Source organism: Acanthochromis polyacanthus, chromosome 2, assembly GCF_021347895.1.
Source record: "Acanthochromis polyacanthus isolate Apoly-LR-REF ecotype Palm Island chromosome 2, KAUST_Apoly_ChrSc, whole genome shotgun sequence".
In the NCBI taxonomy this organism is placed as follows: Eukaryota; Metazoa; Chordata; class Actinopteri; family Pomacentridae; genus Acanthochromis; species Acanthochromis polyacanthus.
In genome coordinates, this window is record NC_067114.1 from 45,488,539 (window position 1) to 45,513,164 (window position 24,626).

The 24,626-nt window shown below is 40.2% G+C and overlaps 1 protein-coding gene and 1 long non-coding RNA gene across 18 annotated transcripts in view; one reads left to right on the forward strand and one right to left on the reverse strand.

Moving 5' to 3' along the window:
• The window catches only part of madd (MAP-kinase activating death domain), a 96,434-nt gene that overhangs the window by 57,519 nt on the left and 14,289 nt on the right, over positions 1-24,626 (reverse strand). For all 16 annotated transcript variants that reach the window (XM_051939099.1, XM_022198294.2, XM_022198293.2 and 13 more), the window contains exons 2-7: positions 20,746-20,938; positions 16,431-17,072; positions 7,894-8,197; positions 5,049-5,180; positions 3,053-3,166; positions 2,835-2,915 (exon numbers count right to left, since the gene is read on the reverse strand). In XM_051939099.1, the coding sequence (XP_051795059.1) occupies positions 2,835-2,915; positions 3,053-3,166; positions 5,049-5,180; positions 7,894-8,197; positions 16,431-17,072; positions 20,746-20,804 (1,332 nt within the window). In that variant the 5' untranslated portion in view covers positions 20,805-20,938. The remainder of the gene's footprint in view (positions 1-2,834; positions 2,916-3,052; positions 3,167-5,048; positions 5,181-7,893; positions 8,198-16,430; positions 17,073-20,745; positions 20,939-24,626) is intronic.
• LOC127531061 (uncharacterized) lies at positions 1,161-1,615 on the forward strand. Of its 2 annotated transcripts, none has more exons than XR_007937930.1 (3): positions 1,161-1,284; positions 1,327-1,446; positions 1,495-1,615. It is a non-coding gene; the product is annotated as an uncharacterized LOC127531061 (long non-coding RNA). The 2 variants fall into 2 exon arrangements; XR_007937931.1 differs by having other exon boundaries at positions 1,197-1,308; positions 1,351-1,446.

Sequence of the window (24,626 nt, forward strand, 5' to 3'; positions counted from 1 at the left end):
GGGTTGGACCCTCTGGAGGACCGGTTTTGGCCCACGGGCCTCATGTTTGACACCCCTGAACTACAGAATCCAAACAAACACATGAAGGCCATCCATGGCGACCGACTGGGAAGAAACCAGTGGTCACAATGGAGTGGTGATGGCAGATACAGAAACAGCAGATCTTTTCAGAAACAGATAAAATACTTGCACAATAACCAAAATAAAAAGCCTCAATTAACTTCTAAATATTCAGAAAATAAATAAAAAAAATTCCAAGCAAACACCAAAAGTAAAAGTGAATAAATCAGTCGCTTGTTTGGACAGATTTATTTGGATAATCCTGAGTAAAGTGCAAGTATTTTCAGAGGCTCTCACATCGGCAGCGTTTAGAGAACACGACAATCACTTCGAAGCATCTTCGGTGACATTTTCTCCGTTCACAGACATCAACTGTGAGCTTGTTTCCAAATATACATCTGCTAAACTGAGGCTTTGCACACTCCTACACACCAGCCTCTCGATCACACAGGGAAGAGCTGCGAACACACACCCACTGGCTCTGATTCAATGAAAGGGAGCAAGCGAGGATTTCGGCTTAAAATGGAAATTAGTGGCAAAAACAAAAGGGGAAATTTGAACAGAAAATAAGTGGCAAGGTTTTAGTGAAGGAGATAGTACTATAAAAGTGTAAGGAATGACTGGGAGGATGAAAAAAAACTGAGCAACTAATTTATGTTTATTAAATGTGATAATGGGCTTTACTGATGTGTCTTAAAGATATGATTGACCTGGGAAGTCATTTAATGGTTCAATATCTCCAGAAATTTAATTTCCACAGACATGAAATTTGGTAAAGACTCAGACAGAATAGTTTGTAGTAGATCCAAATGTTCTAATAGCTCCAACAGAGGACAAATCTTTCATTATTGGCCCTTAAAAATGAAAAAAAGGGCAACGTTTTCAACTAAGGGTGTTTTATTGGCCCCATAAAATTCCTGTACATGTTTATATATGGGTGGATCCATATTTCTACTGAAGTACAGCCTTTGGTCAACATTTCACCAACTTCTGAGGCTCTAACATCAGTAGAATCTGATGTGTGGAAAGTCTGACAGTTTTTTTTTTTTCCATTTTCACATGTACACTGTTAGAAAACAGAAACTGGAGTTCATAGAGATCTAGATGTTCATAGAGGTCTAGATGTTCATAGAGGTCTAGATGTTGGTGTTCATAGAGGTCTAGATGTTCATAGAGGTCTAGATGTTGGTGTTCATAGAGGTCTAGATGTTGGTGTTCATAGAGGTCTAGATGTTGGTGTTCATAGAGGTCTAGATGTTCATAGAGGTCTAGATGTTCATGTTCTTAGAGGTCTAGATGTTCATGTTCTTAGAGGTCTAGATGTTCATGTTCTTAGAGGTCTAGATGTTCATGTTCATAGAGGTCTAGATGTTGGTGTTCATAGAGGTCTAGATGCTGGCGTTCATAGAGGTCTAGATGCTGGCGTTCATAGAGGTCTAGATGCTGGTGTTCATAGAGGTCTAGATGCTGGTGTTCATAGAGGTCTAGATGCTGGTGTTCATAGAGGTCTAGATGCTGGTGTTCATAGAGGTCTAGATGCTGGTGTTCATAGAGGTCTAGATGTTCTTAGAGGTCTAGATGTTCATGTTCATAGAGGTCTAGGTGTTCATAGAGGTCTAGGTGTTCATAGAGGTCTGCATGTTCATGTTCATAGAGGTCTACGTGTTGGTGTACATAGAGGTCTAGATGTTCATAGAGGTCTAGATGTTGGTGTAATATGTGCAAAGTTATAAGCTGCTTCCATGTTGTCTTCATGTTGAAATTTAACCACATACGAAGTTCATTTTACCTTATCAAATGGTCCCATAGCATAAAAATGGAACCTTGTCTTGCTGTACCTAAAATATCAAAATTCCCAGGTCTGAAAACATAAAATATCTTAAAATTCAGCCAAATCTATTTCACAGAAGATCATTTTAGGTGCCAAATAACAATTTTGAGAGAGTGAAGCAACATATTTCCTGGATTCAGTTCGAGTTGACACAGACTTACACCCAAAAGTAATGTCTGAAGAACTGTTCACTGCAGTTGTTCATATAAAAACGTACACAACAACCAGCAAATTTACAAATACTAACTAACTACTGCTATATTTTGCAGAAATATTGACAAAAAACAAAAACTGGAGAGTAATCTAACTATCAGGAGCTAAAGGCAACTAAAATGTGGCTAATGCAAGATGTTTTTAGCCTAAAAGCTCAAAGAGTGATAGGAAATTGGTGGCTTAAGCAACTACTAAGATGTGAAAGGATTGTATTTAGTGTGTTACTGGTGCTGTTTGCAGTGTGTAACGGAAAGAATGAGGTGTTTCCATGAATCAGAACCAGATTCTTATGTTAGATAATCAGGTTAGAGGGGCAGGTTGGTTAGTTTCTACCAGGTGTGCTAAAGATTTGGTTGGGTTTCAGGGTCCTAGTGTCTGATTTTACCTCCAACAGCTAGAGCATGCAAAGAAAACGAGGAAAAAACAGAAAAGAAAAAACATTTGTTTGTGTTAGTGCACCACAAGACCAGTTTCAAATGCTCTCACACTTGTCTACGATACATACAACTGTGCTGAGGGAGGAAGCCCCTACTCTTCACACTGCTGAAAGAGAAGTTCTCCATTTATACAGGATGGACTAGCAGAAAGAACATCAGAGCTCCAGAGCTGTACCTGACATCCAGACATTTCTCTGCTGTGTGTCAGCATAAGTCCCGCCGGTTCTGGGCTGCCGCAGTGCAGCAGAATCAGAAAACTTTACAAGAAGAATCACACAGTTCATGTGCTTTACCTGCTTTAGATGTTTCTTTAGCTCGCCTGCTTCAGGCTCTGGAAGAGGAGGGAGAATCTCTGCATTGGTAGGTGCTATAACCTGCAGAAAAAAAGAAAAAAAAAAACACGAGATATTTAAGGTCAAACACAATAGCAGGCTAATGAACTGTAATCTGGACATTGTGGAGACTAAACAGCATCAGGAGGACGTGTAGAACATCGTGTCGGTGCACAAACCTTGCTGCTGTCAAGGTCAACGAGCCAAAGGTCGTCTGGCATTTTGAAATCAGATTTGTAGAGGAAGAAGCTCGCCGGTACGCCGATAATGTATGGAGTGGGAGCGAGGAGGAGCTGAGGGGAGGAAGACACAAACCAATTAGTTACTATTTTTATGTCGCCACCACAAACAGCGTTCACATTTAACCCTCGGGACTCCAAGCAGGTTCTCGAAGTCTTTTTTTTTTGCTGTAATATAAAGCCCAGCAAAAGACAGAAATAACAGTTTCTAGTAGATCTAAATGATCTAATGGCTCTACCAAAGGACAAATGTTTCATTACTGGCCATTAAAAATGGGAAAAAGGGCACAAATTTCAACTAGGGCTGTTTTTTTGGTCTCACAAAGATCCTGTAGGTGTAAATGTATGGATGGATCCATATTCCTACATCAATTTTTGAGGCTCTAACTTCAAGTAAACTGGTTTTCCAGATAAGACATTTGCCATTAGGGTCTAAGAAAGTTCATGTGAGTGTATATATATGCATGGATCCATGTTTCTACTAAAATACAGTCTTTGGTCAACATTTCACCAACTTTTGAGGCTCTAACATCAGTAGAATCTGATGAGAGGAAAGTTTGGTAAGACAAAGTTTCACTTTTTTTTTTCCATTTTCACCTGTAAGATGTTGATGTGGACTCATTGGTAGGAAACAAGAACTGTTCTTTCTGACTCTTAACAGGTTCTGTGGGTCCTTTTTGCTTATTCTCCTCTGTAACATAAAGCTAAGCACTTCTATGGAAACAGAACAACTATGACTAGTAGCAGAGACAACTCAGAAATGTCTTCTGAACAGAATGACACAGTTAGGATTATAAGATCAAGACTTTACTGAAGTGGATCAGAGTTTATTTTTCCCAAGTTGACATACTCTGCTTCTTATCTGCTGCACAAGACGCTGGATTATTATATTATGTGCAGCAGCTTCAGGCTCAGAATACCACACGGATGTAAGTCGTCACAGCCGTGATTCAGTTTCAAAAAACTTGTTGTGTTCAGCCCTTTAAATTGCAAGTAGTTTCTCAAAACCCTCTGACATGAAAGTTGGTAAAGCTCAGACAGATTAGCCATAGCATCCAAATGATCCAACGGCTCCAGGACAAATCTTTCATTATTGGCCCTTGAAAACAGGAAAAAGGGGAAAATTTTCAACGAAGGGTGTTTTTTTTGGGCCACATGAAGCTCCTGTAAGTGTGTGTATATATGAATGGATCTGTATTTCAGGCTAAAACACAGTCTTTGGTCGACATTTCCACAACGTTTAAGACTAAGATCAATAGAATTTGATGTGTGAAAAGTTTGACCAGACAAGGTTCCAGTTTTTAGATGTTTTGACTGAAGTGTCCACGTTTTACCCACACTGGGGGAAAAGATGGTGGTAATGCATACTAAAGACAGTTTATTACTTATATTCACTTTGTCTCCATACTTGTTTTGTATCAACAAAAAAAAACATGGTGGCTCCACATACTATAGATACTTCACGATTTGTATTTTTAACTTGTTTGTATACTTGTCTCCTATCAGTTTTGTGTAAACATATCCTGCAGTTCACCCAAAAAAATCCCTGAATATTTATTGCGTGTCTGCTGGTCGCAGCTGAATCAGTCATGGCTTCTTCGTTCCACAGAGAAATACATAATTTTTATTTTTTTACAGAATCAGATTAGTGCAAATGGTGTATTTTTGGTGAATTATCAAACGCGACATGAAGAATATAATCATTGATATATCATGATTTTAAGGTTGGATTTGGAAACTCGACCAATTCTTTCAGTTTTCAAGGTTTCTGGCTGATAAACGGTGCAATTTTATCAGATATATGACAAATAATAACATGTCTTTCAAACCTAGTGTTGGGTTTTGGGCCTCTGAGGCTAAAAACTGCAAGTCTGGTAGGAATCGCCAACAGTATTTGATAAATGTAAACATATTTATCAGAAATGTTAAGGTTTACCTGTTCAGCAGAGGCCATACATGTGGGCAGCAGGGGGATGACGGGGAACATGTACTCCAGCGGGTAGATCATCGCCACGAAGGCCATGACGCTCATGGACAAAGCATTGTAATCTCTGGACTGAAGAATGACCTGAAAAGAACAAAAAAAAACTCAACATAAACAGGTCTGAATGCAGATTTATGCTCATACTGTCTCATTTAAATACAGAAACACTCAGCATTAGAGCTCCATCACACAATGATTCCTCTGGTCCATCCATATTCCCTTCAGTCGGTCGTATTTCAAAGACACAGAGCCCCATTCTGCCGTGGATTTGTCACGGCAAATATTGAAAACCGAGCTTTTATGAAAAATTAATTCAGCGGCACAAAGTGCTTGAAAAGAGGAAGTCGCTGTGAAAGCTTTCAGACGGCACTTAGTTCAGCCCGAGTGGGTTTAACGACGAATTCATCTTCAAAAAAAACAAAAAGGCAATATTTTATACGGACTTATTCAGAGGAGAAGCTAACAGATGACTGCACTGAAGAGTTTTCAATCAATCTGCATTTGAAGATAAATCTGGCAGAACATCTGTTTAGTTATACGTCCTAGAAGAAAAAAAGACAGAGTGACAGTAAAGGAAATGTCCAGTATTTATCCAACATTGTGGTCTTTCTGAGCAGTGTAAGGAAAACTGAGGTTTGATTTTAGATTCCTGTAAATGAGCTTCTAAGAGAAACACGACACCAAACTAGGATTCCTGTTACATTCTTCCTGCTTCTAGACGGAGCTGAGAGGAAACCGAGTCCGTCCTCTCATTCATAAACTATTCACTGTCCACTGCAGTAAAATGGCTTCAGAGGGCAGCAGAAAATGTCTGGTTGAGGTCAGTCAGGACGTTTCTCAGGAGGTCTTTGAAAAAAAAGAAAGAAATTAAGGATGCACAGCTGCACCGACCAATCACAGAACAGATTATATGGATATGCTTTTCCCTTTTTATTCAGACAGTGTGGTGTCAAAAAAAGATTCTTTAACGCCAAAGTGAAACCAGATTTCAACAAAATGATGTCTATTAATTAAAAATATAAAATGGAAAATAAGTGATTGCATAAACATTCAAACTTAGTAACTAAATAAGTAATTTTACCTTACTACTGAGAATGCATGCTGTCGAGAAGCATCCCCGCACCATGATACTGCCACCACCATGCTTCACATCATGATGCTGCCACCACCGTGCTTCATTCATGATGCTGCCACCACCGTGCTTCATTCATGATGCTGCCACCACCGTGCTTCATTCATGATGCTGCCACCACCGTGCTTCATTCATGATGCTGCCACCACCGTGCTTCACATCCATGATGCTGCCACCACCGTGCTTCACATCCATGATGCTGCCACCACCGTGCTTCACATCATGATGCTGCCACCACCGTGCTTCACATCATGATGCTGCCACCACCGTGCTTCACATCATGATGCTGCCACCACCGTGCTTCACATCATGATGCTGCCACCGCCGTGCTTCATTCATGATGCTGCCACCGCCGTGCTTCATTCATGATGCTGCCACCGCCGTGCTTCACGTCATGATGCTGCCACCGCCGTGCTTCACGTCATGATGCTGCCACCGCCGTGCTTCACGTCATGATGCTGCCACCACCGTGCTTCACGTCATGATGCTGCCGCCACCGTCATGCTTCATTTATGATGCTGCCACCGTCATGCTTCATTTATGATGCTGCCACCGTCATGCTTCATTTATGATGCTGCCACCGTCATGCTTCATTTATGAAGCTGCCACCGCCATGCTTCATTTATGATGCTGCCACCGCCATGCTTCATTTATGATGCTGCCACCGCCATGCTTCATTTATGATGCTGCCACCGCCGTGCTTCATCATGATGCTGCCACCGCCATGCTTCACGTCATGATGCTGCCACCGCCATGCTTCACGTCATGATGCTGCCACCGCCATGCTTCACGTCATGATTCTGCCACCGCCGTGCTTCATTTATGATGCTGCCACCGCCGTGCTTCACATCATGATGCTGCCACCACCGTGCTTCACATCATGATGCTGCCACCACCGTGCTTCACGTCATGATGCTGCCACCACCGTGCTTCACGTCATGATGCTGCCACCACCGTGCTTCACGTCATGATGCTGCCACCACCGTGCTTCACGTCATGATGCTGCCACCACCGTGCTTCACGTCATGATGCTGCCACCACCATGCTTCATTTATGATGCTGCCACCGTCATGCTTCATTTATGATGCTGCCACCGCCATGCTTTAGATTATGATGTGACCACCATGCTTCACATCATGATGCTGCCACCGCCAATATTCTTTACATCATGATTTTGTCACCACTATGCATATACAATACAATGCACCCAATCCATTTTTGATAACTGCTTTTTTGTTATTTTTAGAATTGTATCATTTTTTGACAACTGGATGTTTGATATATTAAGTTAACCGTATACGTTTATCTTTTATAAAGTGTTTGTCCTTTTCTTTTAGCACCGATGTGGACAAGACTCAAATTCCGTTGTGCTATTGTACATAATTATGACTGTTTATCTTCTTTGAATTAATTGCAGGAGGTTTGTAAAACAAAACATTCTATTATACTACATGATGACATTAAAATAGGGTGCATATGGGTTTTGTGGCAAAATAAGTGTCATTTTCTTAAACTAAATGGTGGATTTTGGGGTCCAGAGGGTTCAGATAATCCCAAAGGTGATTTGGTTGCAGCTGAGGACAACCACATGTGCTGCTGATCTTTAATATATATGCAAACAGAAATATAACGAGATAGTGGGCCGACTGCATTACTCATCCTTACCTTGTGCTCCAGCAGGACACAGCTGAGGACCTGCAGACAGGCGTCCACGCCCAGCAGCTCTAAGGGCAGGTGCAGGGGGAAGTCGACCATGGCGAAGCGGGAGTTGTCAGGCAGGGCGAAGGTCAGGGCTCGCTTCAGTTCGTGGGGCAGAACCTCCACGTCGACACGTCTCTGACCCGCCAGCGGTACCGGAGACCGGAGAAGCCGGTAAATCCAGGATTCAATCTCCCGCAGGTCGGCCAGCAGCTGGCTGCCTTTCTCCTCCACAGACGTAGCACCGGTGAAAACCCGCCACATGGTGTCCCTGGGGAAGACAGAAGAGCAAATTCAGAACTGTAGACATGGTTGTTTACATCTTGCTACAATTTTTTATTTACATTACAGTTTTTATTAACTTAACAGTGAAAAATTGTAGCTTATTTATTAAAAAGGTAGCTTATTACTAGTTTGGCTAATCTGACAAGCTCAAATCAGTCTTAGCTCATAACCCTATTAATAAAATGTTGTTTAGATAACACTGTTATATAATTTTACCTTCAACAGACAACATTCACTTTGTTTATGCTCTCGAAAACTCATGTTGAATGCTTTCACATCTCGTTTAAGCTACTTCTTGACATCTTTAACCAGTAAATATCATATTGTCGTCTTTTATTCCATATATTTTGATGATAAATTCCATTGTTCGGTTTTGTTTTACTCCCCAGTAAGGCCGAGAAAAACATGTAACTGCGATTGTTGTGACACACATTGTGATTTGATTTGCAGCAGTCAGTGAACTAAAGTTAAATATTAACGTTGAATTAGATTTAGAACATGTGATGGACCATTCATCACGAGACAGAATGAGAGGCATGACTCACACAAAGAGGATGACATTAATTTGTAAAACTCCTGACATGACGGTTCGGTTAGATGAGCTGCAGAATGTATGTCCTCGATGGCAGCAATCACAATTTGCTAAACGTGTTGTTTTTAACCGCAATTTCGCAGTTTAAATATATTGATGTATTGCTCAGCCCCACTGTTCAAAATATCCAGCTCGTATAACTTATTTTTATTTTTTAAACACAATAATGGTCTATATTGTGATATATTTACATTCTCAATTGCACGTTCTGCCACTCTTGTATGTTCTGTTGTTTTTTCCTATATTATATTTTATACATCTTTATCATATTTTACTCATTTAAATGTATTTTTATTATTTCAATTTAATTTTATTTCACCTTATTTTATCTTATTTATTTTAATTTTATTTCATCTTATTTAACTTAATCTTTTTTACCTCCACTTTACATACGAATATTCTGGATTGTCTTATTTATCCCTTTATTGAATATCCATGCTGCAGCAAGAATTTAATTTTCAGGGATAAATAAAATCTGAGTCAAATAAATGTCAATACAGATGCATCACATTTGTTGGAAATAATAGGGTGTCAAGTATCAGGATGAAAATATTTCATTTTATTTTATTATTTATTCTTTCATTTTAATTTTATTATTTTCTCTTCTTTTAATTAATTTTTATCTTATTTTAATTTAGTTTAACCTTGTTTCATTTTAACTGCATCCTATCTTACTTAAAGTGTATCTTATTTCATCTGTTTTTATTTAATTTAATTTTATCTCATTTAAATTAAATTTGAATTAAATTAATTTAAATTTTATTTTAGCTTATTTTAATTGTTTTATTGAATCTCATTTCACCTTTACTTTATCCGATAATATTCTGTGTTGTCTTATTGTTTACTCTTTTACTGAATATCCATGCTGCTGTAACAACTTCATTTCCCTTGGGAAATTAATAAAATCATTTAAGTCTAATTGAAATGAGGGAAACCTCAATGGCCCTTCGAGACTAAATAAAGGTTTGATTGATTGATTATTAATATCAATACAGGTCTCTCACTTTTAATGGAAATAAGAGGGTGCCCACTATCAGGATATAAAGACTTAATTTGATCTTATTTTCATCTCATTTTATTTAATTTTAATTTTATTTTTTATTTAATTTCTATATTATTTTATTAAAATTTTATCTTATTTTATTTCATCTTATTTAATTTATTTTTCTATTTAATCTTATTTTATTTGACCTTCATTTTAATACCCTAATTTTCTGAGTTGTTTGCCCTTTTGTTGAATATGCATGCTGCTGCAACAACTTCATTTTCATTCAGAGATTAATAATATCACTAAGTCAAATAAATATCAACACAGGTGCATCACCTTTACTGGAAATAATCGGATGTCCAGTGTCAGGATGTAAACATCAAGCAAATTAGCATGATAATATACTAGCCGCCTGCATTAGAACTGGTGTTTTTATTCATTTTTGCAGCAGAATAAAATACTAAAAGCCTCGCTAATACATAAACTTGTGTCGGGTTGACAGTAATTTTAAGTCTGAACTGGATTAAAGTGAACGACTGGTTGTTTTATTGCTGCAAACAGCTTTCAAGAGGCCTGAACAAACACTCAGTGAAGTCGCTAATATGATGAGCAAACGAGACTGAAACACAGGAGAGGCTCTTGAGCAATTGTTGAAATATCGATGAGAAAACCCTCCAGTGTCTGAGCACACGGAGCCATTAGGCCGTCTGAAGTGTGTGCTTAGCGGCGTGGAGAGGAGGGAGGTAAATCATTAGTCCTGCCGAAGCCTCCCACCAACCACAGCTGCTACCCGACGGCAGTCAGAGACCTCAATCTGTCAGAGCATAACGCCATCGCAGCGAGCGCTCGCAGGCGTTATGCAACGACTCTCCTTCTCCTCTGTCATTGCGACATCGCATTGCAACCAACCCTGTCGGAGGGAAAAAGAGCGATTCCGAGGTCCGTTCAGCCTCTGGCTTCAGCTGCCTTTTAGAGGACAGCAGAAAAAGACACGGCTGAATATTATCCAAGAAATAAAAATAAAAAACAAGACATGAGAGGAACTGTGCATTAGATTTTACTATAACCTCTTATATCGGTGAGCTGCTCTATAGCTAAATATAAACAACAATCATACGAGGTCCGAGCCAGCCTGAAATGACAACCTAATTAACACCCTGTCAGCCCAAGATCGTAATCTAATGAGTCACTCATGGCAACAGAATTAACCAATAAGCACAGAGCATACTGTCACAACAAAAACAGCTGTGAGCATTTACTGAGGCTAAAATAAAATTAGAATCAATTCTAAAAAGGTTTCCCCATTTAATCGCTTTTTAACGTAGAATCCTGATCAATTTATTTTGCTGTTCTGTTGACAAAATTTTACCAAAAACAACAAAAACATTTAATGCCAAAGAAACATATTTCTACAAAGTAATGCCAATTAATTAAAAATAGAAAATGTGAAATAAGTGACTGCATGATGCTGGAACTGCCGTGCTTCACGTCATGATGCTGGAACTGCCGTGCTTCACCTCATGATGCTGCCACCGCCGTGCTTCTCGTCATGATGCTGCCACCGCCGTGCTTCTCGTCATGATGCTGCCACCGCCGTGCTTCTCGTCATGATGCTGCCACCGCCGTGCTTCTCGTCATGATGCTGCCACCGCCGTGCTTCTCGTCATGATGCTGCCACCGCCGTGCTTCACCTCATGATGCTGCCACCGCCGTGCTTCACGTCATGATGCTGCCACCGCCCTGCTTCACGTCATGATGCTGCCACCGCCGTGCTTCACGTCATGATGCTGCCACCGCCCTGCTTCACGTCATGATGCTGCCACTGCCGTGCTTCACGTCATGATGCTGCCACCGCCCTGCTTCACGTCATGATGCTGCCACTGCCGTGCTTCTCGTCATGATGCTGCCACCGCCGTGCTTCTCGTCATGATGCTGCCACCGCCGTGCTTCACCTCATGATGCTGCCACCGCCGTGCTTCACGTCATGATGCTGCCACCGCCCTGCTTCACGTCATGATGCTGCCACTGCCGTGCTTCACGTCATGATGCTGCCACCGCCCTGCTTCACGTCATGATGCTGCCACTACTGTGCGTCGCGTTTGTGGTGGTGTGTTTGTGTTGATGTTCAGTGTTTGGGGTCCATCAAACATCATCTACTCAAATGGACATGAAGCGCCATCCTGGTCTCCTCAGACCAAAGAACCTTCTTCAAGGTGTCTTAAGAGTCTCCACATGTCTTCTGGTGAACTCTAGTCCAGATTGAAACTGAGCTTTTTCCATCAGAGTCCCTTTTTTTCCATAAAGCTTTGACTGGTGAAGAACAGACAACAGTTGTTGGATGAACAGTCTAACATTTCAGCTGCTGAAGCTGGAACTCCTTCAGAGGAGTCATAGGTGTCTTGGTGGCCTCCCTCTCTTGTCTCAGTTTTTGAGGACGTCCTGCTCTAGTCAGATTTATTCATGTTCCATCTTCTTTCCATTTCTTAATGATGGATTTAACTGAACTCCAAGAGATCTTCAGGAACTTGGAAATGTTCTTGTATGGTCCTGACTGATGCTTTTCAAGAACCTTTAGTCAGAGTTTCTTGGAGTGTTCTTTAGTCTTCATGGTGTAGTTCTATCCAGGAGTACTGGTTCCAGATACAGGAGTCTTTTACTACAATCACCTCAGATGATCTTTGTTTACTAATTGTGTGACTTCTGGAACCAACTGGCTTCATCACAAGAGGTAAATATTGATACAGTTGATAATTTAGCATTTTATATTTGTAAGTATTTGGCATCACTTTGTAGAAATCGGTTTTCACGTTGATCTTTTTGTAAAAAAAAAAAAAAAGTCTAATACGCAAACTCTGTGCCATTTCATCACATTACTGTATATACTGTGGATATTATTTAGGTCAACTCACTTTTTCTGGGTTATAGTTCCACCATTTTATAGAACAGGTGCACAGCTGCTATTTTTAGCACCAAAAAAAACGCCCCTGAACCTACAAAACCCAATGAAATAATATTTGAAGTGAGACAAATCATTCATAAGAGAAACAACGAACTGTAACAAGGATATATTGGTTGCCATGACTCGTCACCAAGGTGGGACGTGATAATAGCATGAAGCGTGCTGTGAAAACAGGACACGCGAGCTGCAGATGGCCTGAAAAAAACTGCATGAAGCCTCAGACAAAAGCTCCAGCATTAATTCTGCCACACAAACATCCAGATAGCAGGTGGACAATGACAGAAGCAGATGGTGGACAAAGAAAGCGGCAGAACACCAGCAGGAATGACAACTTTGCTAGCCTTTAAAATAAAAAGGTGTAGCTGTTTTCATCAGCTTTAATCCTGTTTTCAATTATTCAACAGGTGTATTTTTAACCAACTGAAGAAATAACCACACTAAGTGTCAAAGTCAATGCCACAAGTTCATGAAAAACAATCAGTGTATGAAAATTTAAAGTGCTTCCTAACGACAAAGCTGAAATTTTTCCTTCACACTATTAGCACTTAGCATTAAAGTGCAACCGGCCATGAGGTTCTGGTATTTCTAGTTTGTTTTCATGCGATAAGAACCTTGTAAGCCCCACCTTCAAACCAAACCAACACTGTCTGGGAATCTGGATAAAGGAAGCTTTACACAATAAAGGTGTGTTTCGTTGTGCGCCACAGTTCACCTTGAAAAAAATAAAGGATTTAACAGCTAGAGGTGTTCCCGTCACGTTTTGAAGCAGGGTTAAATATAAAATGGACATTTTGTGTGGTTAAACAGGTTAATCCTGGGTGTGTTGAAGGACAGAAGGTTTCCTGTTAATCCTTAGAGAGTTTTGATGCATTTTCACGAAGGTTTTGGCAGCATGTAAGTACTTGTTTTCCGATTTCCGATCTGTGCTCAAGGATCTGGAACCAACTTTCTACGATCTGAATGATCGTCTACGCATTGATCTCGTGGTATTCGTCAAAGACCTCAGATGTCCAGTTTGGACACAGTACAGTCTTTGTCCCATTAATCTTCCATTTCCTGGTCAAGAATCCAAAGTTTGAGCAAGTTTAGAAACTCTACAACTTCACACCTTTATCCACCATGAATCGGCAAAAGCCAGCTGATCCTTGAGGCTTTGGGTTTGTTTTGTTTCCATGGATTTTCTTCGAACTTTCTCGTTTGAGTTGCTGTTGGATTACAGGACTTTGGGCTTTCAAAGTCAATGGAAACGGATGGGATTGAAGAGCTTTGTTTCTTTTCATAATCTGTTCTGATACAACCTTCGACAGTCGATGGTGTTGGGCATATTTTTTGGTTTGAATGGTTAAAGATGTTGGAATTTTTCAGTGCATTTTCACCAGATTTTACGGTCAGACCTCAAAGGATTCGAGATAAATTAATGCTTTGCTGTGAAAAGTTCAGATTCTCGATGGTTTAATAACAAAGATGAGTGGCACAAATGCAACTTTAAGACACCATACTGAAGCAGGAAATTGATGTAGGCATTCAAAACAATGTAATCAGATCATTTCCACTATTCCTCCATATATAATTAGACGAGGAATTCATCGGTTTATTGGTCATTAATAGAGCCACCATTAACAGTATCTACATGGAGTACGTAAGTGGAAATGTATTGAATTAATTGGATAAAAACTGACTTTTCTAGGAAGTTTTACAACCATGTGTATAGTAGAAGTAAATTAAGGTATAGCATTCTACCACTACCTGATTTGGTGGAAATGTACAAAAACAGAAGCTTCTAGAGACAAACTTCTACGGCATCTGTCACTTCAATGCTTTCCATTCATTGTCTGACTGAAACGCCACACTCCATATTTGCATAAATTCAAAGTCTTGGCTACTCAATGCAAATAAGGACTGTTAACTGGAGACTTCACTTTCGTAAAACCTCTAAACCAGAGGTGTCAAACTCTCAGTTCAGGGGCCACATACAGACCAGTTTGATCTAAAGTGGGCCGGACCAGTAAAATTATAGCACCATAACCTATGAAAACTAACAATTTCAAGTTGTTTCTTTTGTTTTAGTGCAGAAAAAAGTACATTCTGATAATGTTCACATTTAAGGAACTATCTTTATACAAAACATTATGATCAACCAGAAATGTCAAAAGAAACAAGTTCAATTTCAACAAATATCTGGAACTGAACAATACAGTATTTAACTCTACGATCAAAACAACTTGTCATGGTCTGCCAATTATTATAAACTTAGAGTTTTCCAAATTTACAATCTGAAGTTAATGTCTTCTCTGGAATTTTTACACTTTGCAAAATCATCCTGCAGGACGGATTGGACCCTCTGGAGGGCTGGTTTTGGCCCACAGGCCGCGCGTTTGAGATCGCTGCTCTAAACTAACCACTGTTAAACTTAAATATCGACAGATTCAGCAACTCTATGCTTATCCCTTCCCTCAAATGTCTTCAGACACACATTTCGTTTAACTGTTTTCATAACAAAAAGTGTACAAGTAAGTCACCATGGTCTCAAAATTGTACACGACTGGGTTTGATGAAGATTAGCACCAGTTATCGACCAACTAGTGATAGGACTAATGTTGGGAAGCGGAATGAAGCCTTGAGACGGCTCCAGACTGCGGCCTTTTTTTGAGTTAAAACTCAAGTGGTTGCATTGTGCGAGTGAACGATGATTATTAGGATGCATTGGTGTCGCTCTAACCGGCACAGGCAGCTACAGCGTTAACCACAGTGGTGGAAAGTTTTAAAACTTTGATGTACTGCGGTACTTCTGCTTAAAAATGCGGTTTTCTCTGGGAATGTGGAGCGTACGTACATGAGCTGTGTTTTCCACTCATAGCAAAGACCACAAGTAGAAGAAAAAAAAAAAACACAAATCTGGGACAAATCTGACATTAGAATGCTGCAGTTTAACTCCTTTAACCCTCCTGTTGTCTTCATTTATGGGCACTGAAAAATACTGTTTCCTTGTCTGAAAAAAAATCCAAAAATTCAGCAAAAAAAATTCCCCAAATTTCTGAAAATTTGCAAAAACTTCAGGAGAAAAATTCCTCAAAAATTTCTCTTAAAATATTTATTTAAAAAAAATCTTCCAAAAAATCCTAAAAATATCTAAAGTGATTGCATATAGGTCAGTAAAACTTCTAATATTTTCTTTAAGAACATTCACAAAAAAAAAAAAATCAACCTGGATTTTGGTTGATTATTTTTGTGAATGTTCTTAAACATTTTTAACATTTGCTTTATTCCCACCAAAAAAATGTTCAAAGATTTCCCAAAAATATTGAAAATGTGGGCATCGCAAGTTTCACTGTTAGAATATATAAACTTCCACATTATCAAATTCTAAACCGGGTCAATTTTGGCCCGCAGGATGACACCAGGGTTAAAGTAATTCTTGGGTGTACACCTGTCTGAACACCACAGCTACCAAGCAGCAGCTAAACTGTCGTGTTCATCAATAAGAAAATGTTCAGTAAGTGAAGCGTTTTGCCTGAAAGAAGGTAGTGCTGCCCATTTAAAAGTGCTGAGTTTGTAAAAACGTCCCTGTAGACATGAACAATTAGAGTGCTGATGTGTGCTTTGCAAGCATAGAAACACAGCTACTGTAACTCTGTTATCTTTTAGCCAAAACCAAACCAAAAGCCAGAAGAAGCTCCTACCTCTGGGTGGCCCGCGGGAGTCCGGCCCGCTGGGTGAGCCTCTGACTGCAGCAGTCCACCAGCCTCTTCAGAATATACAGGCATTCCCTGAAGGTGGAGAAGAAAGGGTAGTGGCTGAGGATGCACAGCGACGTCAGGGTGCTGTTTCGGTTCCGGGCTGCCGTCTTGGCGGCGCTCCGTCTGTGCTGTGGGGATTTTCCGGCATTCTGCTCGGCGGCTGGTTTCTCTCCTTCTTCTCCGGATGAAGGCGGAGGAGCAGACTCTGCGTTGTTAGGAGGAGCTAACGTCGAGGCCGGACCGACGCCGCCGTCTTCTGAAGCTTCGGTCGCCGTCTCCACCGGCGGCGCCGTCGACTCTGCGTCTCTGCTCTTGTCCCCTCGGCTGCGGTGGTGTCCTCGCTGGAAGGACCGGTAGAAGTTGACGCAGATCCCGTAGCGGGTGATTCCCGAGTCCTTGTCGGTGAGCGTGAACACGAAGGACGAGTCGTCGCGGAGGCTGACCCGGCGCTGACGGATGCTCAGGCAGCCCTCCGGTTGGCAGAAGAAGACGACGTCCGGAGGCAGCGGGAAGTCGTGGTGGTCCTCCAGAGGGTAGCGACGGAGGAGCTGAGGGGTCTGAGCCACGCTGTCACTGCTGGGTTGCCTGGAGACGAGACGGACAAACGTTTATTCTGGTTCTGAAGAAGGAAGTCCAGCTGTATTAGTTGTGTCGTGGTTTAATGACTGTCTGAACCCCAAATCTCATGATGGAACGAGAAGTCACATCTGACTAGTTATTTAACTTTATGTTTACAGCACCTTTCAAATACAGAGTTTACAAAGTGCTTGAACAGACCAGCCAATAAAGCAGGACACTACAGAAGACAATACTACAATAGAAAACTAGCCTGGTCATACAAAAAATAAATAAAAAATAGAGATCAGAGAAGCAAAAAGAGTATAACACGGTAAAGGAAATTCAAAATGAGGAGTTTCAACATCAACAACCTAATAGAACAAACCCTAATTTATACAAACAAAACAGTAAAATCACCAAAATGCCACAGCACATTAAAGGAAGTAAAAACATGGACACACAGGGTAACACAAAATTAGAGAAAATGGAAAAGCAGGGGTAAAATGTTTTCAAAAACAAGTTTCTGGGTCCAAAAACATTGTAATTCTGTCAGCTTTTACAGTTTTACTCTCCATTTTCTTTTATTTTGCTCTGAACATCCTTTTTTTTTTCTTATAATGTGCTGTGGTATTTTGGGTTCTTTTAGTATTTCATTTTATCAGTCAGGGTTTGTTTTCTTGATTTATTATTAATTTTGAAATTCAATATTTTGCATTTCTTCTACTGTGTTTAAATATATTTCTCTGCTTTTTGCTTCTTGGGTCACTTTTTATTTCTGTTTAGCAGACCTTCCTCTGTATCCTCTTTATTACACTAGTCCAGAAAAGCATTTTGTACATTCTTGTTTTTAAAGGTGATGTATAAATAAAGTTATTATTTTCAACATTTTGAAGGCCGTTACAATGGGTGTGGCTTCTGGTTCCGTTTAAAAAGAAAACATCATGACATGTAATCATATTTACTTAAATTTCTATGTGTCATTTTAATATTTTCCAGAAAATTAATCATCAATCCTAGTGACATTCTGTAAAAAACAAAAAATTCTGCGCTCCTCTGTGCAAATGTGAATGAATGACAACAATTCAGGCACTATTCAGGTGAACTACAGGTCGCGTAAAACAATAAAAATGTGAGCAATGATTTATTTACAGTGTATTAATGTGTGTGAAACATTCTCCATAGAAGTTCAGGACTTTATATTACAGAGAAAAATGAACCCACAGTGAGCAAAAATAAACAAAGAAACTGCTTGAGGTATAAAAGGTTCTTTTTTTTAGCTCATATCTGATGAATCTGCAAAACACGTCATCCTCGAGTGAAAACAAAACGTTGAATTCAATTTTAGAGAGTCATTAAATGAGTCAGCATTTCATAGAGGATGAATAGAAATCTTTAACCGCTGTCTAATACAGACCTGACTGTATTTTGGTGGACAAACAGGCACATCTGTTAACTTATTTAACCGTTAAATCCAACTACTGGTTTGGAAGACCTGCTGAGACGAGGAACAGCCTCTCAGGACGACGTTTAAGTCTCCAAATCCTTCTTTCTAACTTCACCGTGTTCGTGTGAATCCTTCTGTCAGCCCTGCAGCCTCTAAAACAAAGTTCCTCTGTTCTTCATTCTACATCATATTGCTGATGACCTCAGCTTTAACTCTGAGGAAAAAACCTGGAAATGTTCTCCAAGTTCATGAATTATTGGTAAAGGAGTGCATATAAAAAATAGAGAAGCCTCTTCTCTCCAATAAAATGCTACTCCGAGGAAATTTTTTATGTCTTTAATGGCTTTCAGTGGCTCTCAGTGGTCTTCATATTCTGTAATTGGTGTATTTTAGAAATTAATTATCCTGTTTTATCATTTTATTCTCATTTACAAGTTGATTTTCTCTTCATCTTGTTTTTTGCACATATTTTTGTTGCTGTCTGACTAATAACAAGCACAACACAACTCAGGGTGTTTAAAACACGCTATATAAATAAACCTAATTGGATTTTTACACTTGGAAGTCTTCACTACAGATGTTTCTTATGAACAGGTTCACTCAGATGGGCCTCAACAGGGTTTTTCCTAGCCTAGCCGCGCTAGACAACCCATGACAACGAATTTAATTCTCTGCCAGGGTGGGTCTAGTTACCCTCCATAAGGCTCGAGGCTGGATTCTCCTAAAACTGGCCGGACCAATCGCCATGAAGTGTGGAGTCAGAAGGCGGGCGTAACTAAGTGACGACAGAGGCGTGACGATTCTGACAGAAACAACCGGAAACAACTAGCCTAGCCGCGCTAGACAACCCACGGCAGCGAATTTAATTCTCTGCCAGGGTCGACAACAAAAACGACAACAGTCGTTGAGCTCCATTAGCACCGACTCTGAATAATCTTTCTGTTAACATGTCTGTAATATACTTGAGCTTCACCCATTGACTGTATAAATAAGGCTTCACCGAACTACCGCATCCTCTGATTTCCGGCGCTCTAGGAGCCTATTCGTTGCGCTGATTGGTTGTATACCTACCCAATTGCTGCAGAGTGATTTGAAAGACAACCTTTTAGCCCGCCTCCCTCCCTACCGAGGGTAACTAGACCCTTGTATCTTCAGAGCATGGGTCTAGCGCAGCTAGGCTAAGTTTTTCCTGCATTTTAAGCAAATTTGAGGAATGAAAATTGCCATTTTCTTTAACCCTTTGCGCTTCAGTGCGTAGTAGGTGTACCGCCGGCGGTACACCTACTAATTTGCATAGGAATTTCAACAATGTCCGACGGCTGCAAACACGATTATACAAACACTATACGCCGATGGAAAGCTTAGATTCTCATGAATCCGCCGGTATAAACCACTTTCAGATGCGATTACCACAGCGGGTGAGAAAAACACATTTGTCCGACAAAAACGAATATTCATCCATCCGTTCTCTATTCACGGCTTCAACGCACACAGCGCGACTCACATTTCCAGGTTCATTATTACACACAGAAAAAAAGATTCCACAAAAAACGGTCATAATCCAACCTTTTACATCCAGATGACACAAGCCAGTAAACTATTTTGTCCAAAACATGTCCTGAAGTCGGTATAAAATCCCCGAATCGGTCGTTTTCAAGGAAATGCACCTCGCGATGCCCGTCCAATATTTCCCGTATTTTTCGTCATTTTTTTAATTTAAAAATAGAATATTAGCGATTTTTTTGTACTGAAAACGGCTGGAATTGACTGAAGCTTAAAGGGTTAAATTTACAAACTGATTTTCTCTTTATCTTCTCTTTTTTGCATATTTTTCTCCATAAGATATTTGTTTATTATTTTTTTATTTATTTATCTATTACAGTCAGTATGTTTTTTAATCTGTAATTTTCCTAGATCTTACTTGTAATTTAACAAAGCAGGTAAAAATATATAAAACAGTAATTATTTACCTTAAAATATGTAACTTTTATTTCAAATGACAACAAATATCTGCATTTTTTTTTTTTACACATCGAGCAAACTTAAAGAACCAAAATCGCCAAAATACTTAAAATAAATGATGACTTTAACTCATACTGTTACTTGCAGGCTAATTTATTTAAATATATAGGTTATTTGTTCATTATATGGTCAGAAATTAGGGCTCGCTGAGGTGCTTCTCATCCCTCAAAGACCCTCTCTGAGCTCGTAAAACTCCAGCTTATGCAGAACTACGGGGTCACATTAAGTTCTTACCGAGCTCCGACCACCACCAAGTAGTCGAGGAGGCGAGGGCACGTTTTCTTTTTCTCCATCTTGGATCGACCACGTCACGGCATCCAGGATAAACTCTCGAGTCACTGGCCAGTTTTCATCACAACCGGGGAAGCTCGGGAGCGTCGTCCTCGATTTTCACCATCATGGTTCCAAAAATGAGGCCAAATCCCAGCTGTAAGACACAAATATGGAAGAAAATATATTAACTCTGCTTCATGTCGAGCATTTATACAGTCAGAATAAAATAAAATTTTTCAAGGCTGCAAAACTGGACTAAACGTGGTTTCCTGATTTATAATCTTTGACATTTCTTTAAATGTTAGCGACTATAAATAAAAACATGGGTACATTACAGCATATTTTCCTTTCCGTCTAGTTCATTTAAAAATAAGTGCAAATGCTGTCAGCACTGATGTGATTAGAAAAACACAGAAAAAAACACAAGAAATCCTATTAAACCTTATGTAACAGCAGTCAGTTCACATACAGGTGAGTTTAGACAGGAATATGTGGTTTAATTGTCCCTTCAACTAGTAAATTATCCACCAAGAAGTGGGAATAGAGAGACTGAGAGGTAACGTGGTGAGTTTCTGAGCTCAGCTGGAAATGTAACGCTGATGCTCCACATTTCCATTTTACAGAGTTTAAAAATAGTCTTTGTTTTCTTAATGCAGATAGATTTTTTTTTGGATGATTTAAGAGGTTAAAATCATGATAAAAGGTCTTGTTTTACCCACAGCCCAAAGATATCCAGTTTTTTGTCATAGAAGAGGAAAGAAAAGCAGAAAACATTCACATTTAAGAAGCTGGAATCAGAGGATTTAGACTTTTCTTTCTTTAAAAAATGATGAATCACTAGAGGTCTGGACCTGAGCTTCTACAAAACACAGTTCAGTTTGATCTTCTGACTGTTAGATTGAAATATCTACACCTTTGCACCTTGGATTTATTTACATAATTACATAAAACTGCACCTTGTATGCCATTTTTTGCGTTTGCATGCGTTTTGCAAAACGTACCATCAGCTAAACTGCTGGTTTTATAATACTGAATGCATCTAAGAATGAGCTACGCATCGTTTTTATAGATGCACTGGATTTTTCTACCAGATTTTTAAATCTGATTTTGTGAATGAATCAACAGGATTGCTGCAACGACAATAAATAAATTACATTAAAACAGCTTGAAATTAATCTAATTGTTGATAATGGATCTATTCATTGCTGCAGCTCTACAAAAAAACATGAAAGGGGGTCTGTTTTTATCAGCATGCAGTGACACTTCCTGGTTTTACTCCAAGTAATAAGCTCATAAAAGCATCCCTCTGGACTCTGATGCACCGTGTGCTCTGGTAAATGTTCACAGGTGGTTGGGTGGCTGCTTGTTGGGGGATAAACAGGCTGGATGTAAGCAGCTTAGGGGCCTTGGTGGTTGAAAACATTCAGCAGCTTGTAGTAGTGTGGCCCTCAGTCATGTGACTTAAAGGTAAAAGCAGATAAATATCACCAACATGCAGCTTCTCACATTCAAATTATGGCTAAATGAAGCGCTTAAATCCACCTGAGCAGCTGTTTAATCACAATATACACACAGAAAACAGGAGCTGAGTAACATCCAGCCGTCCTGAGGTCAAACAAAGCTGCACTAACTGCTGCTGTAAAGGTGACGACTAACATTTAAAAACATGCAAACCACGAGAGACCATCTGCAGCACCACACCATCACGTCCACATATTTAATGCTATTATTAGCAGCAATAATGTGCTGCATTATTCATGCACATAAGGAGCCTGCCGCCGCCGTAAACAAGCAGGTCTGCTCCATTTATATCTCTATCTGCGGCCCTTTACATCGACGGAGGAAAAATAGAGTCGCATTTTCATTTCAAAGAGCATGTCGTGGCTGCAGAGAGAACTTCTGCGTGGAGGATCCCTCTCCTCCACAACAGATTCCACCCAGCGGGATCGTTAAACGGCACAAAATGGAGGCTCTGCAGCTTAATTCTGAGGCTTTGGCAGCAAAATATGAAGCTTTAACTGCCTAAAACAACTGCAGTCCTCCTCAAAATTACTCACACCCCATGGAAAATAACATTCTTTTGTAGATTCTTTAGTGTAGAAACTATAATGTTGGTACTTCCTGTCTATCTTTTGTCTACTTGTTGCTGTGCAGTTGGCTGAACTTCATTTGTAAGATAATAGATATGACCAAAAGTGCTCAGAATTATTGACAATATCTCAACAAAAATGTCCCAAATGTGTTAATCTTCGTCCCATAGGTTTTTCAAGATGTTTCAATGTAATAAATACCTTTATTGTCTGCCAAATGTTAAACAATGATGAAAAATAGCATCTTTCCAGAGGAGTATAAATAGAGGAAAAGTATTGGTCATTTTCAATTTCTGGTCAAGAAGGAGCTCAGTGAGGACCTACATCAACATCTTAGGTGTGTCCAAAGTGAAGGAAAGGGCTACAAGGCCATTTTAAAGCAGTATGATGTCCCTGTGGCAAACATCCAGAGCGTAATCAACACGCACAAGATGTTAAAAACAGGAAGCGTAAGGTGTACCCCAAATTGGTCAGGAAAATCTACCAAAAGGTCAACAACAACCACTGGACCACAATCAAGGCCTTGATTTAAACGGTTGACCAGGCAGGGGTGAAGGCGTCACGGTCCATCGAGGAGGTCCCACAAGATGCCGTCAAGAAATGGTTCAAGGACAATGATGTCAACGTCGTAGAATGGCCAAGTCAGAGTCCTGACGCGAATCCCATCGAGATTTGAAGACCAGAGTAATGGCTAGGAAACCGACCAACCTGACCCAGCTTGAGACTTTTGTCATGGAAAAGTGGGATGACACCGATAAAAAGGGCTACAAGGCCATTTCAAAGCAGTATGATGTCTCTGTGGCAACCGTCCAGAGCATTATCAACAAGCACAAGATGTTAAAAATGTCAGCGAGTGTGGCAAGAAGCATAAGGTGTCCCCCAATCTTGCCAGGAAGATCTGCTGAAAGGTCAACAACAACCCCCAGACCACAACCAAGGCCTTAATTGAAATGCTGGTCCAGGCAGGGGTGAAGGTGTCACGGTCCATCCAGGTGGTCTCGGAAGACGCCACTGCTTAGGAAGAAACACGTGGAGGCTCGCCTGGCCTTTGCTAGAGGTTATCTGAAGCTAGATCCCAGCTTTTGGTCAACCATCAGATGGTTTGATGAGATAAAGTTGGAGTTATTCGGCCACATGGATGTTGAATAAGTCTAGAGGAAGTTTGGGGAAGCATACAACCCAAAGAACACTGTGCCCACAGTCAAACATGGTGGTGGAAGCATAATGCCATGGGGATACTTCTCTACCTGTGGCACAGGGAACCTCATCAAGGTCCAAGTAATCATCAGAAAAGGGGATTACATCAGGATCCTTGATGAAAACGTGAAGGAATCTGCTGAGAAACTCCAACTCGTCCACAACTGGACGTACCAGCAAGACAATGATGGAAAAACACACCGCCAAGGTAGTGAAGAAATGCTTCAAGGACAATGATGTGACCTGACAATGAGTCCTGACCTGAATCCCATCGAGAACTTGTGGTGAGACTTGAAGACCAGAGTGATGGCTAGGAAACCAATCGACCAAGCTTGAGATTTTCGGCAAGGAAAAGTGGGTCGACATGCCACAGGAGACATGAAGGATGCTTGTGGACAAGAATCATCTAGAAGCAGTCACAAAAAAACAACTCAGCAGTTAGGGAATCTCGACAAGGTCCAAGTAATCATCAGAGAGGAGGATTACATCAGGATCCTTGATGAAAAAAGAAATCTGCTGAGAAACTCCAACAGGAAGTACCAGCAGGACAATGAT